General features: G+C 36.7%; 1 protein-coding gene across 6 annotated transcripts in view; it reads right to left on the bottom strand.

The window, feature by feature from the left end:
• enox1.L (ecto-NOX disulfide-thiol exchanger 1 L homeolog) overlaps positions 1–19,273 on the bottom strand; it is a 334,042-nt gene that overhangs the window by 64,394 nt on the left and 250,375 nt on the right. For all 6 annotated transcript variants that reach the window (XM_018247319.2, XM_018247318.2, XM_018247315.2 and 3 more), the window contains 3 exons: positions 14,463–14,633; positions 9,255–9,461; positions 3,337–3,570 (listed from right to left, as the gene is read on the bottom strand). In XM_018247319.2, the coding sequence (XP_018102808.1) occupies positions 3,337–3,570; positions 9,255–9,461; positions 14,463–14,633 (612 nt within the window). The remainder of the gene's footprint in view (positions 1–3,336; positions 3,571–9,254; positions 9,462–14,462; positions 14,634–19,273) is intronic.

Here is a 19,273-nt window from a genome sequence, read left to right on the forward strand (position 1 = left end):
GCACACATGGACTAGTAATCTGCCATTGTCAGGTGGGGCCATGTCAGCAGAATAAAAGCGCCGTGTGTGACTAATCCTTTTATTTTTTTTATTATTATTATTATTATTAATAATGAGCTATATACTGTTTCAAATCATTCTCAACAGAGAATGTGGCTAAACAAATGTGATGAAAATCACATTTACCATGCTTTCAAAGTGGTCTGATTTGGAAAACACCTGGGACAGTAAACAAACTCAGATTATCACTCAAAGATGAATGATGAAGTGAAACAGGCAAGCAAATGAGGCATTCCCCTAAAATTATCCCCCTCTCAATATTGCCTGTAGGATGTAAGAGTAAGTGCTTGAAAGGATTATTTCATAAAAATTCATGCGGATTAAACCATTGTCCCATACAAATGAAGATGTATACTATTAGTACTTCTACAAAGAGTTCTTCACAGCTTATACATTCTCTTTGATGATCAAAACATATTCTATACTCCTGCTCTAATTAGACTGAGAGAAAAGGCAAGGACCACTTCATTCTTCTGATGTATGAACAATTGCCTCTGGCCAAAAGCATTTTTCTTTCTATATTTTAATGTCATTAATAGACGCAGGTTTTGAAATGCAGTAATTTAAATTCAATATTTTATAACTGTTCTAATATTATTAATGGCTCATAATGCATTCTGTATGAAAATGGCATTGGTCTTGAGGTTTTTTTTATGTTTTCACAGGAATTATTAAGACAAAATATGGAACTCAAACAAGTAAGAAGTCCTTTAATGTTTTTTGGAGTTTTTTGCAGCCAAAAGCAACATGTAACTAAAGCAGTGTTGGTGAGTTTGAGTTGCTTAAAGGGGGTTTTCACCTTTAAGTTGTAGTATGATGCAGACATGTGTGTGATATTTTAAGACAATTTGCAACTGATCCTCATTTAAAAAAACAAAAAAACCCAACTTATTTAAGATTTTGTTCAACAGCTTGCCAGTTTGTAATTTCAGCAGTTATCTGGCTGCTAAGGCCCAATTTACTATAGCGATCAGGCAGAAGTTTTATTGACAAACTGGAACATGAATAGGAGAGGGTGTGTTTTATAAAGATAAGCCCTAAAAAGAAATAATCACAGTAAACTTGTAGCCTCAAGAATAATGGGATTTTGGCTGCTATTTGAAGACTGGAATGAGGCAGAAAAAAAAGCAAAAAAAAAACCTATAAAGAATCTCTGTAAATAGATCAATTGGAATCTTAAGAATAGAACAATCTGTCATAGACCATAAAAATTAGAACATAAAATTTACTAACTACCGTATATACTCGCGTATAAGCCGAGTTTTTCAGCACCCAAAATGTGCTGAAAAACTCTACCTCGGCTTATACGCGGGTCAGCTAAAAGGTTGACGCTTACTCAGTGTGCAGTGACTCCTTCGTGCTGCCCATACTTCTCCCCGCTCGTGGCTTCCTCAGCCCCTCCCCTCTAAGCTCTCGTCACACAGTACTCCTCAGCCCTTCCCCTTTTTGCGCAGGAGATGTGGGACAATGTGTGCGCATTACCGTATTGCGTGCAGGAGCGCACAAGAGTTTAGAAGAGGAGCGCTCGAGACGGGATGAGGTGCGCGCTCACTCTGTGATACGAGCACGCACCTGTACAGGGAGTCTCTGACGCTGCCCTGGGACGCTGAAGCCTCGTAATAGGGGGAAAGGAGGAGGACATTCCGTTCGTATCCTGCGCTTCCCTGTAGCCTGATTTCAGTTGCGGGAGGGGCTGCAGCTCTGGAGTTATACGGTACTTTTTAAATACTTTATGGTGCCTGTCAGAAAGAAGAGCTACCATTGTAATTTGAGCACGGAGGGGAAGGGCTGAAGAGGGAGAACTGATTGACAAGAGCTGAGAGGGGAGGGGCTGGAGCAGAATTAAGCGAGGAGGTGGGAGAAGTATGTGCAGCAGCATGGAGGAGTTAATGCATGCTTCAGATCAGTGAGTAAGCAGCAACGTTAAAGCTTTAAATTGGCTATGTCCTAAAATAATTTCTCACCCCTAGGCTTATACACGAGTCAATACATTTTTCCAGTTTTCTTAGGTAAATTAGGTACCTCGGCTTATACACGGGTCGGCTTATACACGAGTATATACGGTAATTTCAGCATTAGAGCAATGACACACAGTAGCCCAGACACCTCCCCCATCGGGCGAACAGGGCAAAACATCCTTTACCTTTCATTAAACCATTGCCCTTAAAGGCAACCTTTACTTTTTTTCATATAAAATTATTTAAATGATCACCCTCTCTCTAAACAAGTGCTTCCCAAGGCTGCCTTTCAGAAATTCCCAGTTGCTGTGCTTTTCAGTGCATTCCTAAAAGTTCAACCATAGAGCACTGAACAAGATAATCAGTCCCATTCATCTCAGTTTGTACCCAAGATGATGGAATCTAATGTCAAAATAAAATGTATTGTTCTATTTTTATAACAGGCAGTAGTTTTGTGTTGATCACTTTAAATGAGCCCAAATACTGGACAGGTATCCTAAATGAGCATGCTGGCCTAATTGACAGATACTGTGTGATTTGGCCATAAAGACGGATGGCCCAGTGCCTGTTTGAGTGTGCCATTGACTACTCTCACTTCTTCATCCGACAATCCACACTATTTACCCAGCAAATTACATTTTCAGTGTGGACAGCCAGCTAAGATTAAAATTGGTCTGTTTGAACAAATTTGGGTGTTAAATAATGAACTGAACGCAAACCATAATATGCATATTCAAATTCACCAAAACATTGTTTTGTATTGTTGCTTTTAGTTGTCAAGTACTTTTAAATCATTTGAATTTTGCATAGGTATTCAGTTGGGCTGAACCCAAACACAACTGTGGGTCTGTTGCATCCTTTCTATTCAACAAGATCTGAGGAACAATGGAAAGGCAAGAGTAGCTATGAGAATACTATACCCAACTATGTTTCTGGATTTTTGGGAAAGATATACACATACCCTATATCTGTACTTATGCATGCTTTTATGTTTACATGGTTCAAAGAAACCTTGTGAGGATGAGACCTCTAGAATAAAAAAATAGAATGTTGCATTTGGTGCAGGCCAATTCCAGATAGTCGGTTCTGCTCATAAGAGCCTTTTGTGAAAAACTGTACAAAACACATTTTGTATTGTTCAGTACATACTAGAAAGCATCTCACTGGAAAATAAATTGTTTCCAAATGCTAATTGTGGCGGGCAGTTGATCCCAAAGTTGCAGTTAGAGTTTATTCACTGTGAATAAAGTCACTACAGATCTTGCAAAGCAGTTGCACAAAAGCTGTTAGAAACTATTTCACAGCATATGAAGCTTACCTTTAAGTTTCTCAGCAAGCATTGCGGCTTCATGTTCTGAATAATGCATAATAGCTGGAGGTGACGGAGGTCTCAGCTGGTCTACCGCTAACTTGCGTCTATGCCGTTCTTCTCTGGCAAGCATTCTCTGCTTGCATTCCCACTCATAAAAGTCATCCCTTGCTTGAGCAAAATCAACATGAAGGCGGCCTGAGTCCTTTTTGTCTGTGCTGGATCCAAGCCTCATTCGATAGCCTACAGACAGATAACATTGTTACTGTTAACTTGTTTTGCTTCTTACAGTGGTTGCCATTAACTTCTTGCTTAACAGCTACACATGCAATGAACTCTGTGTAAGATTCTTAACCTATGAGTCTGGCCTAACATTGGGTGCCTGAATGGTTCTCCATAAAGTCCTTTAATATTATGACATGTTCTGCTACAAATAATTTGCATTACTATAAAACAATTCTTTGGTTTGTAAAAGATACTTTTCAGAAAAGGGGTGTAGCTCTACAAGAACTCTAGAGTGTGCACATGTGAAGAAGTAATATAGAATGGTGTTGAGTAGCAGGTGGTCAGTAACATGATAATAGATTAAATACGAATTATAAAGTGTCACATTTTAGAGATATTTGGGTTCATTTATGAAAGCAGAGCAACGTGAAAAAAATTCACTATTCACCCATAATACTTTTCCCAAAATTCAGCAATGAGGCACAACATCTCACAGAAAATACCAGCAGCACAATGATTTGCACTTGTTATTGTGTGCAAAGGGCACACTTTGCATCTGCGCAGGAAGGGACAAGGACAAACCATTACATGCCCTTCAACTATAAGTGTGTTTGAACCTAAGCATGAACACAAAGAGCCTATAGGCACCAGATATTAAAGAGATTCTGTCATGTGTCGTTTTTATTTCTAAATTACACTGTTTACATTGCATATAATTCACGCCACAATATAAAATTTAATTCCAGAACCAACAAGTGTATTTATTTTAGTTGTAATATTGGTTTGTAGGCAGCCATCTCAGGTCATTTTGCCTGGTCATGTGCTTTCAGAAAGAGCCAGCACTTTAGGATGGAACTGCTTTTTGGCAGGATGTTGTTTCTCCTACTCAATGTAACTGAATGTGTCTCGGTGGGACCTGGATTTTTACTAATGAGTGCTGTTCTTAAATCTACCAAGGAGCGGTTATCTACTGTTATGGAGCTGCTATCTGGTTACCTTCCCATTTTCTCTTGTTAGGCTGCTGGGGGGGGGGGGGAAGAAGGGAGGGGTGATATCACTCCACCTTGCAGTACAGCAGTAAAGAGTTACCGAAGTTTATCAGAGCACAAGTCACATGACTGGGGGCAGCTGGGGGACAACATGTCTAGCACTCGTCAGATTACAAAATTAAATATAAAACACTCCGTTTGCTCTTTTGAGAAATTGATTTCAGTGCAAAATTCTGCTGGAGCAGCACTATTAACTGATGCGTTTTGAGAAAAACATGTTTTCCCTTGACAGTATCCCTTTAAGAGAACTCAGTCAAGGATTGAAGCGTACTGTGCCCTGAACTTAATGCACTACATTGTTTTGGTTTTGGAAAGTAAATTTAAAATATATATAACTGAATGAAATGCCCACCATTATATCCCAGTGGAATAGTTTGAAGAGCGGCAAAATACCCAAGGTAAGAGATGTGGGTTAAGATTGGAAGTGTTTATATGGCAAAGGGGGGAAGTATGCAACAAAAATATATCCTGCCGTACAAATGATTTTGACATGCTTATTTTAACCCTGTGCGTGTTAACAAGCTCTATGCTGCCATGTAAATAAATGAAAACTGCATTATAGCAAACAGAAACTGTTAGGTAAAATACTATTGCATAGCTTGAAAACCTGATCTTTCATATCAAACTCATTTCTTGGGGCCATAAAAACAGCATGGTTATAATGGAAAAAAATCAAATGTATTCCTGGACGAGGCAACAGCCAGAACTTAGTTATGCTTCCCTATATCAAATTTTTTTTAGCATAATAAATAGTGACTGTCTATTTTACAGCAGCCCCTCTGACCTTTGCCAAAATCCAGAGATTGCCAGTTTGGCCCTGCCCACGCGCCATTTCCAATAATGCTTAGTTTAAGTCATTTTGCAAAAACTAGGCCATTACTGCCGCATATAAATAATAAATGTTTCTGTATGGCCTTTCTTACTCCATATGATTTATCCTTTATATACCTTTAATAATATGATGACAATGGTAATAAGGATGGTATTATTATGATAATTCTAATCATTTTGTATGTAAACCTACACTTTTATTAGGTTTTCACGTAGCATTACCCTTTCATTCACCGTTCTGTGCATAAATAGCTGCATAAACGCGAGGCTACTGGGATTTGCAATTCATAAAAATTTTGGGATAGGCAGTGAGACTTCAGGGAGAGTGAGGTTTAGCTTTGCAAGATTCTGTGAAATAAAAGAAAGATGCTAGCTGTGCTTAACTGAGGAAAATCATAAGTTGCTTCTATAACAAGAGTATTATTGTAAAATTGGTGTATTTCTGTAATGTATTTCTGATACATGCTAATATCAGACTGCAAGAAGGTGACAGCGATATTATTCCGCTCAGTGACAAGCTGAAACCATTTATTAAAATAATGGAACTGTGACAGTGGAAAATGGCAAGTCAAACCATGGACATGTTTTCCATTTTAAAACTATTTATAAAAGTGAAGTGACACGCAAATGGGCAGAGATGTGAGAAATTGCATACTAAATTTTCATCACTGAAATCGGACTTCAAAAATGACTTCCTTTTGTGTTGCAAATGGAACGTTATAGCTGCATGCAGAAAATGTTGCAATACTGGAATAAAAAGCTGTATGTGAAGTATCACACAAGAGGAATGGTTTTCCTGACCAAGGGATCCTTACACCTAGACTTTCTAGTATCAAGTAATAAGTTGGAATTAAATGGAGAATGGTAGCAAATGTGGAAGGAAGCCACAGACTAGCATACGGCAGATACTTCCACTATAAACTGTTGTGTAATTTCATGAGCAACCTGAAAAACAAATGCGGTGCTGTGCCCCTTACAAGAGGCAAATATTGCAAAAATAAAAGGGGGGTCTTAAAGGGCATTTGTGAGTAAGAATTAAAAGAGAACCAACATCTATTCCATTCAATTGTTTTGGTGTGCGGACCTGGCACAAAACTGCAGAATTGCACAGAGTTCACAAGCTCCATCTTTTCGGTCTTCAGATCCTCTTCTGTCAAATCTTGCAAGAGCATGTGCAGTTGAAGCGATTCCGGACATCGACTCAAATGCACATACAAGATCCACGTTGGGGAAACGACAGAAGAGGATGCAAAGAATGGAGCTTGCTACAAAACTTTGCAGTTTTTAGTGTAGAATCAGCAACTTATTCTTCAAGCACTCGAGGGATATAAGCACATAGTTAAACTTTGAAATTCAGTATTTATTGTGTTAATGACAAGGGTTAAGCAGTGCAGCAGTAATGTTACACTAAGAGGGGCATGTGAAAGGTGTCCCTGACAGTCGCATACAAGACCTAAAGCAATAAGTAATTTGTACATGGCTGTATGAGGTGCAGACTAACTGGATTTTACAATTTATAGACAGAACCATTGCAAAATATGCATCTGGCTAGTATTTCAAAGCTATTACTTTCACTGATAATAACATTCACAGAGGACAAACATCCTTTATTAGGGAAAACACAGAAAAGCACCCACTGAAATGCATTATTAATTAGTGGGACCACACAAAAAAAACTGTGTAAAATGCAGGAAAACTTAAAATCAGGATATGTAAAATTGAGGTTTCACTATAGCCATTTCTTTGTATTCTTTAAACTTCACTGATTTTCATCCTAGAACGCGCTCTAAAGTTGCTATTAACATTTTGTAGGAACATCATCCCCCATCATATTTCTCTTCATCAAATACATCTTCTATTACAGCCAGATGGGTACTTATTCATGCAGTTTTTTTCTGGAGATGGATTGGCCCACTGCCATTCTAATTTGTCCATCCTCGTGATTTTACAGACTCCTCAGATCCATCATTTCAGACTCTTTCGTTTTTTTTTCTTTATACTGTATGGTATTTTTAGAGTTACTTGTTAAGAGTATAGAAAGTAATAGTATTAGCAAATTCTGTTTTTGAGTTAAAGAATAATATTATAATAGTCCATGTGCAATAACAAAGTATTCAGCGTTTCTTTCTAGGATGCTCTGTCTTGGCTAGTTTGATTTTCTTTACCATTTATATAACCTCTCAAGAAAAATCATGAACAAAGCCATTATGCTTTCAGTTCGATTCCAATAAAACTCTAGCTGCTATGTTTGGTTTTATGTCTGATTATTTTTTTCTTCTACAAATAAGGAATATAGATTTCAAATCCCAAATTATATTAGATATGGCACATGAAATATGATTTATCTGCGTTCTAATAACTATGGTAAATAACGTTGAGCTCAGTCACTTTTGTATGGCAAAAAGCAGAGCAAACTGACAAAATATAAATATCAGTGAATAAGTAACATTAAAATAAGACAATGAAATTAGAATTGTATGTGCTTAAATTCTGGTACATCATTTTTATAATTAGTTGAGTTATAAATTCATGTATATTCAGAGATCATTAAAATGCAGTGTAAATGGAAATGTTACTTTTAGGGGCAGATTTATCAAAAATAAGCGTTTTAGTTTCTTTCATGATTTGAGAAAAAAAGTGAAAAAAATAAGAGTATTAATATACTCGAGAATATTCTTTGTAACCTCGAAGAGTCTCCATTTATAAAAGAATAAAACCAAGAAAAGTCACCAGAAAAAACTCTGAAAGTAAAAGCCGGCCAGGTTGAATAGAAGTCAATGGGAAGGTTCTCGGACAACTTTATTTATTTATTTTCCCAGTTTATTGAAACATTTCTCATTGGCATGCGAGAAAAAATGTGCACGGGAATATTTTAATGTGTTAAGTGGTCAAAAAATTAAAATGGATTGAACTGCACAATCAAAACAGAAATAAGTTTCACTGGCCAATAGCAGCATGCTACATTCATCATACTTTTCTGTAGGTGTGGGTCACCCATATTACAAACTCTGCATAAGTATAGGCTTTAAGTAGGGTGGCACAAAATAAGTCATTGCTCAAAAAAACCATGTTCAAGAATATCTGAAGTTTGCCAAAAATCAAGAGAGTGCAGTGTAGAAAAATGTTTTGTGACCAGATAAGATAAAGGATTCTGGCCAAAGTTTAAAGTATTATATGTGGGGTGAAATTCTACCACTGCTCACACCTAAAAAAAATCAGCAGGGTCTGGGCATATCGTTCAGAAGAAGAATGGCTGGTGTACAATTCGGATACAAATACGGCAAAGAGAACCTGTTTGAGGCTGCTAAAACGGAGTCTTGGGGAAATGTAACAACAGGATAATGATCTCAAACACAAGGCAAAGTAACACTTGGGAGGTCCAGAATAAATAGATGAATGTCCTGCAATGGCCAATCTACAGTATATCCAGATGAGAATCTGTGGCTTTATTTAAAACAGAATGTCACAGGCATCATCCAATTAACTTAACATGAAGAAGGTCCACCAAGAATAATGGACTGAATTACTTCTAAACAGTGTGCAAAGCTGGTATGTAATTACCCCAAAATACACAAAAACTAGCACACAAAAATATGTGTGGGCAGAATAGACATAAGTGATCAGACAGATAAGCAACATTCACACTTATTCCAACCAATCCAAAACATATTGAGAACAACTCATTATTATGCCTCTTGCAAACTACAGTGCACTCCTATATTTTCTGTTTTATAGAAGGTCATTCACAAGACACAGACAAAACAAACCATGAGAAGACAAATTAAGCAAATAGAAAGTGACTAAAATTAAAATATACTGTACCAGAGAGGTAAATGGCTTTATCAACCATAAATTCTTCAGAAAATCGAATGTGACAAAAATTCTTCTTGCTTTTGCGAATAGCTGTAATATCACCACATTGCTCAAACAATTCTTGAATAATCTCCTCTGTTGCATTTTCAGGAAGTCCTCCAACAAACACAGTTTTACAGCCCGGTGGCCTCTCTCTTGTCGAGGGTGGAGGCAAATCTAAAGGAGCAAAAAATCTGAATATCAAAAAAGACAATGCACATTCTTTATTACTAAAAGGCAACCCAATCATTTTTAGCATGCACCTTTCGATGATAAAAAAAAAAAAAAAACAAACCTCAGCAGTTTTATTTTTGCTATCTGGGATTGAGTTATACCCTAATAAAAAGTAAGAAGGCTGCAGACACCATATTGCAACTAGGGATGTCCAGTATGTGGCCCAACAGTTTCTGTTAGACTACAATACATTGCATTGCATTGCATTGCATTACAATGCATTGTTACCCCCAACACTGGTGGACTGCACCCATAGCCATCCCTGATGTATAGACAAAATTTATTTTTTAAATTATTTTAACCTACACTTTCCCCTTTATGGGACCCAGGCAATGCCCTCTAAATGTTTGAGTGCACTTCACATGGCATTCATTAGCATTGCTTCCTCGGTTCATATATTTTTACCAAGATGAAAAAAAGCTAAAATGTGCACAGAAAAGCAGAGAATCATAAAGAACTGTGTGTGCTAATTGTGACAAACATGATAAATTCACATATTTTATCCACTCAATGCAAATACTGATCATTCTTTGTCTACAAAAAAAACAGTTAGATGAGCACAGGACAGGTGAATATGTATACCCATTTAATTGTACTGAAAAGAATAAATATAAAAAAAGAAAATGCACAAAGGCAGAAAATGCGGCGCTTTGACATTCTGATGAAAAATACTTGCTGGTTATCTACTCTGTCTTGTTCCAGATTAAACAACAGAATGCCAGAACAGAGGAAGCGTAACCTAACAGCATGCATGTGCGTACTTGGCTGGGAAGCTCAAAGCATGCTGTATTATTTACATTTAAATGAGAGACCTATTAAAATGGGTTCTGCAAGTAAAACTGCTATTCTAAAATATTCTGATTAACTGCTCTGAACAACCTAAAGTCATTGTCTCGAGACACCTAGAAAAAAAAAAGGCAAAATGATAAAGAAGCGAGTAGTGGTTCACACTGTCTCTATGGCAACCATTACAACATGTTTTTTTAATTACTTTTGAATGAGAAAATGAGTAAAATTAAATTAGCCATAGACTTTATCATAGGGACTGGGCCATAACAACACTTGTGCCGCTGGATTATTTCTTGCATAGTAAACATCAATAAATATCTGTATGCAGCACTGGTTTAAAACATTCAGACATAAGCAGTGTTTTCTATATACTCCAAGTAAAGGTTACTAGTTTTATTTTCTTGAGGCTTATGGCAATTATACATAGGGCGTTCTGATTACTGCCACTTGTAGTGATAATCAAAACACAGGCAAAAGATTATGAATAATTTCTCACTGTCATTCCAAGGGGGCATCTTGTGCACTACTCCATTTTCAGGCAGTAATTACCTCTACATGGCAACCTCCAATTGAAGGCAATGGGGACTGATTTCCAAAGGGTTTGATCTCTGATACTAGCAGCAGCTATTCTGTGCAATAGCCCTTTAGTCTAAAAGCCCTAACACCAGTGCAGATCAAATCACATTGATTTTAGCCAAAATCTATCTAGGCCTGCACTCGGTCAGTTGAAAACAGAAGGTAGGTTGTCTACTGAAAGTAGTAGATTTGTAACACAAACGCGTAAGGCTGTGGACATGATAAACTTCTTGACTTTGCTTCAACTGCCTGGTGGAAGATCACCTTCATTTTGATTGTCCGCTCCATTGTATTTTTGGTTTATGTGCTCCCCGTGCTGAGGGCGGTGCACCTGGGCCTTTTCCTTTCTGTTGTTGAGTAATCACTATACTATTCAGTGACCCACCCTTTCAGATTTGATTGCCTACTGAAGGGGTAAATAATGTAATGTGGATGAATGTCTGCAGCCAACCGTTCCCTGCAGGTTTGGGCTTTTAATTCTGGAAATGGAATTAATAATTTGATCTAAAATTGATGTCACTCTTCTGAGAAGAACAGGCTGGTTCTTATCCATCATTTAATACCATCAGGGAGGCATCTGATTATTTTAACATTCATTCTGTAGAATTGAAATTACCCAAGCACACAGTGGAAATCACAGCGGAAATCATAAAGAAATGTCTGCTGTGAAAAGATGAACAAGGTAACAGACTGTCTCACCCCCCAAAAAGACCCGTATAGAAGCAATAGTTTCATGAATAATGCCATGAGTGTTTTTTTTTTCTTGAAAGTTTCTTTAAAAACAAAATACTATTCATGGCATTATTTTTAAAAGCATTACCTGCTTTTTCACAAGTGTCACTTTTAAACAGTAGTACATATTGATGTATTTTCTCAAAATACAATTGTCTCCAACAGTGTCATCATGTATGGCCCAAATCACTTTCAGCAGGTTATCACCATGAAATAAGTGAAATTTAGCCAGTCTTCAAAATAAATATCAATCCAACAACATTGCACCTGCAACTAATGTATACAAAACTTTTTATTTTGAGTTGTGTAAAAACACAAAGGATCAGGACAATTCGATATACTCTATATATATTAGATTGGAGCCATTATTTTGTCAAACCATTGTGGAAACATTAAACATGACCATTAAGCAATTTGATGCATTCTGCATGGCTACAACCACTGATTGGTCATGCAGTATTTTTTTGTATATTTAGATTAAAATAAGAAGAAGACAAGGCTGTTTACATGAAATGTGTAATCCAAATATGCTTTCACACTTATTGCTTATATTGCTAAATAGCTCTTATTTTTTGCATAAGAATTTATACTTCAGTGGTGACTATATCATCACTTGATTACCTGTGAAAACAACTCACCAGTGCCCAGTCTGAGAATGACATAGTTATCCAGTTTAAAAAAGAAATAATAAAGTAATTCTATTTGACAGGTGATAGAAAACAGTGCTTGCTCAGCCTGATATTTTCAATCACAGAAGAAGCCCCAGTGGGAAATACAGTCATTTTATTACCTGTGTAACGGACTTCTACTAAAAATGTAGTGTTTGCATTTAGAAGCTATTTTAATTCACTTTGCAAGAATGCACTCACTAAATATACATGTTGTGCATATACTTGTCTCCAAGTTTATTTCTTTCTTTAAAGGAAAACTATACCCCCCAAACAATAGGTCTCTATTAAAAGATACTGAGTAAAACAGCTCATGTGTAAAACCCTGCTTCATGTAAATGAACCATAATCATAATAATGTACTTTTTTAGTAGTATGTGCCATTGGGTAATCATAAATAGAAAATTGCCATTTTAAAAAATAAGGGCCGCCCCCTGAGATCGTAAGATTCACTGTGCACACATACAAACCACATGTAAGGTCACATGAGCCAATTAACAGACAGAGTTGTGCCTTTTGCTTCCTCACTTCTTCCTGTTACAGTTAGTGTTGTAGTATTTCTGGTCAGGTGATCTCTGAGGCAGCACAGATAGAGTCACGAAATGGTGGTTCAAGGCAAGAGATGTAAAAGGGCAATATTTATGTAAATATATATTCCAGTTTGGTAAGATTCTTTAATATGTCATTCAATTTGATATAAACTATCTGTTGCTTAAGTATTCATTTTGGGGGTATAGTTTTCCTTTAAAGTGGACCTGTCACCCACACATAAAAAGCTGTATAATGAAAGTCCTTTTCAAATTAAACATGAATAATAAAATATTTTTAGTATTTTTTTAGTATAGCGGCCATAGCTGTTGTAAACTCATTTAAAAATCTCAGCTGTCAATCAAACAATGCCTGCCCCTCCTCTATGCCTTAGGCTGGGCAAGCAATTACTTTCACTTTCCATTCAGCACTTCAATGTCACTGCTCTCCCCACATTCCCCCGTTCTCTTAACCATTTAATTGTGTAGCGAGTGTATGGGGATGGACATTAGGTCCCCCATTCTGGTGCACAAACAAAACTTTGCAAGGCTTGCCTTGATAGATGTCCACAAAATGGCTCTTGCCTGCTTGTTATAATGAGTTCCCAGACTGATGGAAACAATATTCAGATAATTTATACAGTGTAATTAAAGTTTATTTTGCTTGACTACATAATAAAATAGGATTTGAAATAATTATTTTGGGCGACAGGTCCCCTTTAAAGGAGAACTCAACCCCCTGCTAATAAAACCCCCCTAGCCAGTACACTACATAGTCCCCAGCTCCTACATAGGTAATAACACCTATAAGTGCCTCTAATCCTTTACTCGCCTATAAGTGTAGAGTAAGCGCAGGTGAGCTCATCGGCACCATCTTCTGGCTCTTCAGATTTTTTCAGGTCCTCTTCATTCCCTTCAGCAATTTCCATTACTTTTGGTGCATTCGCTATGAACCGGAAAATGGCTCCAACTCCAATATGGCGCGGGTGGGGGGGTATGGAGGGGAGACTATGTAGGGTACACTATGTAGGGTACTGGGTAGGGGGTTTTATTAGTTGGGGGGGTTGAGTTCTCCTATAATGGTAAACTACTTCTTTTGGGCTGCTTGAGTTTTTTTGGGGGGGGGAGGGGAAGGCTAAACTATCATTCAAGTGAGTCAAAGATTGGTGTTATAAATATATGGATAACTATAGAATTTAACAATCAGTCTTGTAGCATCAACTGAAATTACAGGCCAACCTCATTTTCTGCTTGACAATTTGTGAGCAGCTTCTCAACAGCTGCTTAAAGCCCACTGAGCATGCGAGTGTGGTGACCCCCTGGGACAAGTTTGAGGTCCTGGATCATTGGTGCTATTGAGATGCTGAAACTTTAGGCTGGTACAATAAGTTCAAAATATTACTTGACATTTTTAACCATATTAATTTTTAGGGTTTAGTTCTCCTTTAAGTAAACACAGTCAGGAAAAGCAGTATTACTGTGATTTCTTTTGGCAGTGGATACAAGTTGGCAGTACCAGGCCTTTGGGTAAAGGTTGAACATTGCAGGTAATAACATGTTTATATTCCATGATCATTAAAATATATTCAATTTAAATCTAAATATTATTTAAAACATTTCAAAATGAGCAGTAAAAAAAGACAAGTACTTACTGGGGTTGGGCGGGAATAGGGTGCAGCTTTTGCAGTGGATAATCTCTTTGACAATAGGTAACTGAGTTGGTGGTGGGGGCAAAAGGCCCATTCCTGCCATCATTGGATTGATCTGAGTTATACCAGTCATCATGCTTAAGCTTGGATCAAAGCCCGGCACACAGATTGAATCTGCAAATATACAAAGCCGCAACATACCTTATAAATATACATTACAAAAGAAAAAAGCAAAACAAAGACAGATCTCTTTTTTTTTTCAGCAGAGAAAATAACTGTGTAAATACTGCAGGTCTCCTGAATAGACTTGTGCTGGAAAGTAACAGATTGGAATCACTGCATATAGAGAAAACAAAGGAGAATCCATGTAATTAAACATCACAATAAAGCCAAGAGACACTAGAGGAGTTATGCCCATATTCTAAATTATTTCCAAAGAATTCCTTATATATGTTGAAACAGGCACATTTTCCTAACTGAAAAAATGCATATTTTATATTCTTTTCTCTCTCTCTCTCTCTCTCTCTCACTCTATATTGCCTGTATCTAATAGTTGTGGATGTTCTGTACTGCTCTGACCTTACTTCTTTACATAAATTACAGTACTCGGCTAGTTCATATTTACAAAGAAAGTGTTATTTTTCTTGGACTTTATTTTTCCTGTATAAACTCGCCCAATATAAAATACATGTCTACATGTGATTTTTACTAAAATCCCAATTTATCTCAATGTCGCAATAAAAAAGCTGGACCAAACTCCCATGTCCAATTGTAGCTTATTTATAGATAAAATAAATACATTTATTTGGAAAGGTAAAAAAAAAAAAATCAAGCAACAACCCAAAATCGTACGATTTTCCTCAATTTTTTTTCTAGTTTTTGCCAGAAACCCCGAAAAAGTTGGGCAAAACCCAGCACAGATCAAGATAACTTCAATTTGGGATAGGTGAAATTTGAGTTTTTGTCCCTAAAAGTTGATCAGAAAAATGTGAGGTTTAGTAAATACAAGGCTTTAAATATTAACATCCAGTTTTTCAAGACTCCTAGCATATAGGAGAACCTAAACATATTAATTAGATATTTAAATACTCTTCAAGGTTACTCAGGGTTTTTAAAACATATATAGTATAGAATGGCTATATAAACATTCCAGGGATCTAGTTTCGTCCTGCTATTAAATCTAACTGGGGAGCAGAGTTATTCAGACCTGCAGACAAAGGCTGGATGCGACAGTTTATTGTTATAGAGCAGAAGGGATTATGTTTCAAAACAGAGTTTATATTTTGTTTAACATAGCACAGAGAAATATACCAGCCTCTTCTACATCTCACATACAAGCTCTCATTTTTCAAGCAAAGGCCTTATCCCGTTCCATCCTGTGAAATAGGTTTCCATTTATTCCTAGAGGACTCCAGACATCCTATTTAGAGGTGACACATGAGCCATACCAAGTCTTATTTAGCAGGATTCATTTTAAATATTTCAGCTCGATCCCCTAAGTGAAGCTTACTTGGTGGGTTTGATTTAAAACAAACAAACCTTCATTGAAATTGACATTAAAACAAGACAAAAATATTTAAAATAGAATGACAGAGCACCTAGTCCCTGTCCCTTTCCATTGCAGTGTCTTTTTTCAAATAAGAGTATTTATAGGACACTTGGGGGGTTATTTACGAAAATATATTAATATCATTTTTTTTGTTAAAACAAAGTCAACCAAACTCCCTTCCACGAATTTAACTCATTTATCAATATTTTTTCTCTCGAAGAAGACAGTGAAAAAACATTGCGACACAATCAATCGTCAATTTGCATACCTCCTAACATTTTGGAAACAAAAAGAGGGCCATAGCACTGGATTTTTTGGCCATGCCCATTTGCGTGGCCACACCCCCTAATTACCATGTTCATTTTACAAAATTTGGCAGGTTATTAAAGTTTGAACATATTTCTGTTTTTTTTTCAGTAATTACAGTTTTGCTAATGAAGGTGAATTGCCCTTTAAGCTGTGAGTCTAACTTTTCCCAAGGGACTTGTTATCTTATATTGTTACAATTACTTATTTACTTATCTCGAAATTGTTACAAAAGTATCTTATCTGAACCTCGGGCTGTTCTGGGCTCTCTGCCAAAAGCCAATTAAGTTAGAAACGTATCTTTTTCTGGCTGTTCAGTGCAGAGTAAAATGGGACTTTCCAGTACAAACATGGGACTGCAGGTTGAGCTGTCAAAAGAGGGACTGTACCTCTATAAACCTTGACAGTTGGGAGGTATGAATTTGTATCATATGTTTGACGCTCTGAAAATTAGACTATCGAATTGTCGCTGCAAAAACTCGACTTTTTCGACAGATTGAGATGGAGTATTTTCAGATTTGGATTTTTAGCAGCTTTGGGGTATAGTAAAGCTCTAAAAATGCAAGTTTGTTTTCCACAAAAATTTGAGTTTTCCCTTTTAAAACCTTGACCAGATAAATTGTAGGTTTAATAAATGGCACCTTGTTGTGACTTTCTCTTTGGGTAAATTGTTTTGGTGTCATTTATTAAGTATACAGGTGCACAAATACAGCCTTTGCCCCCAAAGGGAAATAAAACCATAATAGTAGTTGTATATGCTTACATATATCTCTGCTCACCTCCTCTTCTGGGAGTATTAGTATGGTACCTGTTTCCATATTTAGTAAACAGGGACCTCCTTGGGATCTATTGCCTTTCCCTTTTATTCGGTGGTTTCCTACATTATTGGAATTATAAATGAAACAAAATATACCAGTACTGGAAGCACCAGGATAATAGACTCTCTATTTATAGCACTAATATGGTGGTCCTGACACCAATACTGTTTGGGAGGGCTGTAGCAGACTACAGGTACGGGATCCCTTATCTGGAAATCAGTAATCCAGAAAGCTCCATATTACAGGAAAGACATCTCCCACTGGGTCAATTTTACGCAAATAATTCTATTATTTTTTTCGAAAACGATTTTGTATTTCTTTGCACTAATACAATAGTACCTTGTATGGATAAAGGATCTGGTATCTGGAAACCAGAGTGATATTCTGAGACAATGTGTAATTGGTTTTCATTGTTATTATGTGTGGTTTTTGCATTATTTAGCTTTTTATTCAGCAGCTCACCCAGTTTGCAAATTTCAGCAATCTGGTTGCAAGGGTCCAAACTACCCTAGCAACCACTAATTGATGTGAATAAGGGACTGGAATATGAATAAGAGAGGGGCCTGAATAGAAAGATGAGCAATAAATGTAGCAACAACAATACATTTGTAAAATGCCTTATGGAACATTTGTTCTTTTAGATGGGGTCTGACCCCGATTTGAAAGATGGACAGAGTCAGAAGAAGGCAAATAATTCAAAAACCAAAACAATAAAGGTAAATTGAAAAGTTGCTTAGAATTAACAAGTTAACTTAAAGGTGAACCACCCCTTTAAATGTTCTTTAGTAAAATTAATGATAATCATAGTTACGACAATGTCAATTATTTGGAAAACGCCAGGTCCCAAGCATTTTGGAAAATAGATCCCTTCCTAATATTCAAAGCTAAATCCTTCAATATTATTGTTGCTATGGGTTATTGCACAGGGAAAATGTGTCCAGTGTTTGTAGGTAAGTGCTTGTTTTCACACAAGGCCATTTCAGTTCAACTTCATTCATTTTAGAAACGGTCTGTTTTTGGGCAATTAAAACCATGGGCAACCTTCTAGAATTGTGCAGAGACATAATAACTTTCAGACATGAGAAATAGAGAAATGCGAACTAGGTTGGCTTGTTATATAAGGTTACAAAAGGGTAACTCCACTAATAAAATCCAGTTTTAAACAGTACTTTTAATTTAGTACACTGTAGTGTACATATTTTTCCCCTTTAAATAGGTAGAGATATGAATGAAAATAATTAACCTTAATATGATTTTATGTATCCAAGATTAAGGGAAAAGAGGCACAAAAATTACCAATGAAATAATACATAGTGAAGTATAAACAGTATAGACACTAGAGGGCCTGTGCACTAGGATGGCAGCTTTAAAGGGGTGGCCCTTTGGTGCTAAACTGTAAATTTAAAAGTGCAGAAAAAAAAATCTCTGCTGAACTGGGGGTATCGAAACACCTACAATCAGCACAGGTGTAGTAAGGCAGGTAGTTCTGTGCATGCACTAATCGATGGCCTTGGGCAGCACTGGACCCAAATACAGCCAAGATAATATGGAGTAATCAGTGGTAAAAATCTACAACTTCTGGGATGCCACAAATAGCAGTACAGGTATATGATCTATTATACAGAAACCCGTTATGCAAAAAGCACCAAATTACAGTAATGTCATTTACCATAAAGTCCATTTTAAGCAAATAATTCTAAGGTTAAAAAAACTGCCTTGCCTTGTACTTTACATAATGGGACCAAAATTGTTGTTCCTGCCATAAAGATGTGGAAATTACAAAATACTACCATACCATTCTTGTTCCATTATAAATTACCTGTCCTCAAATTTGGATAACAAAAACGTTTTTCAAAAAAGGTTGGATGCAAGACAATATTTTGTTTTACATAATGTGACCAAAATTGTAGTTCCTGCCATAAAGATGCACAGCAAATATGGAAATTACAGCATACTACCAATAATACCACTCTTGTTCCATGTTTCATTAAGATTTAAAGAAATTCTCAAGACAGACCAAAGAGAAGCATCCCAAGTTATATGGAGTGTTCATGTGCAATAAAGTGTTTTTACAAGTTGGGCCATTTGGCCAGTGGTTCATCTTTCATTAGAACTACATCACTTCATAATTCAGCACTTTT

The sequence above is a fragment of the Xenopus laevis genome, chromosome 2L (assembly GCF_017654675.1).
Source record: "Xenopus laevis strain J_2021 chromosome 2L, Xenopus_laevis_v10.1, whole genome shotgun sequence".
NCBI lineage: Eukaryota > Metazoa > Chordata > Amphibia > Anura > Pipidae > Xenopus > Xenopus laevis.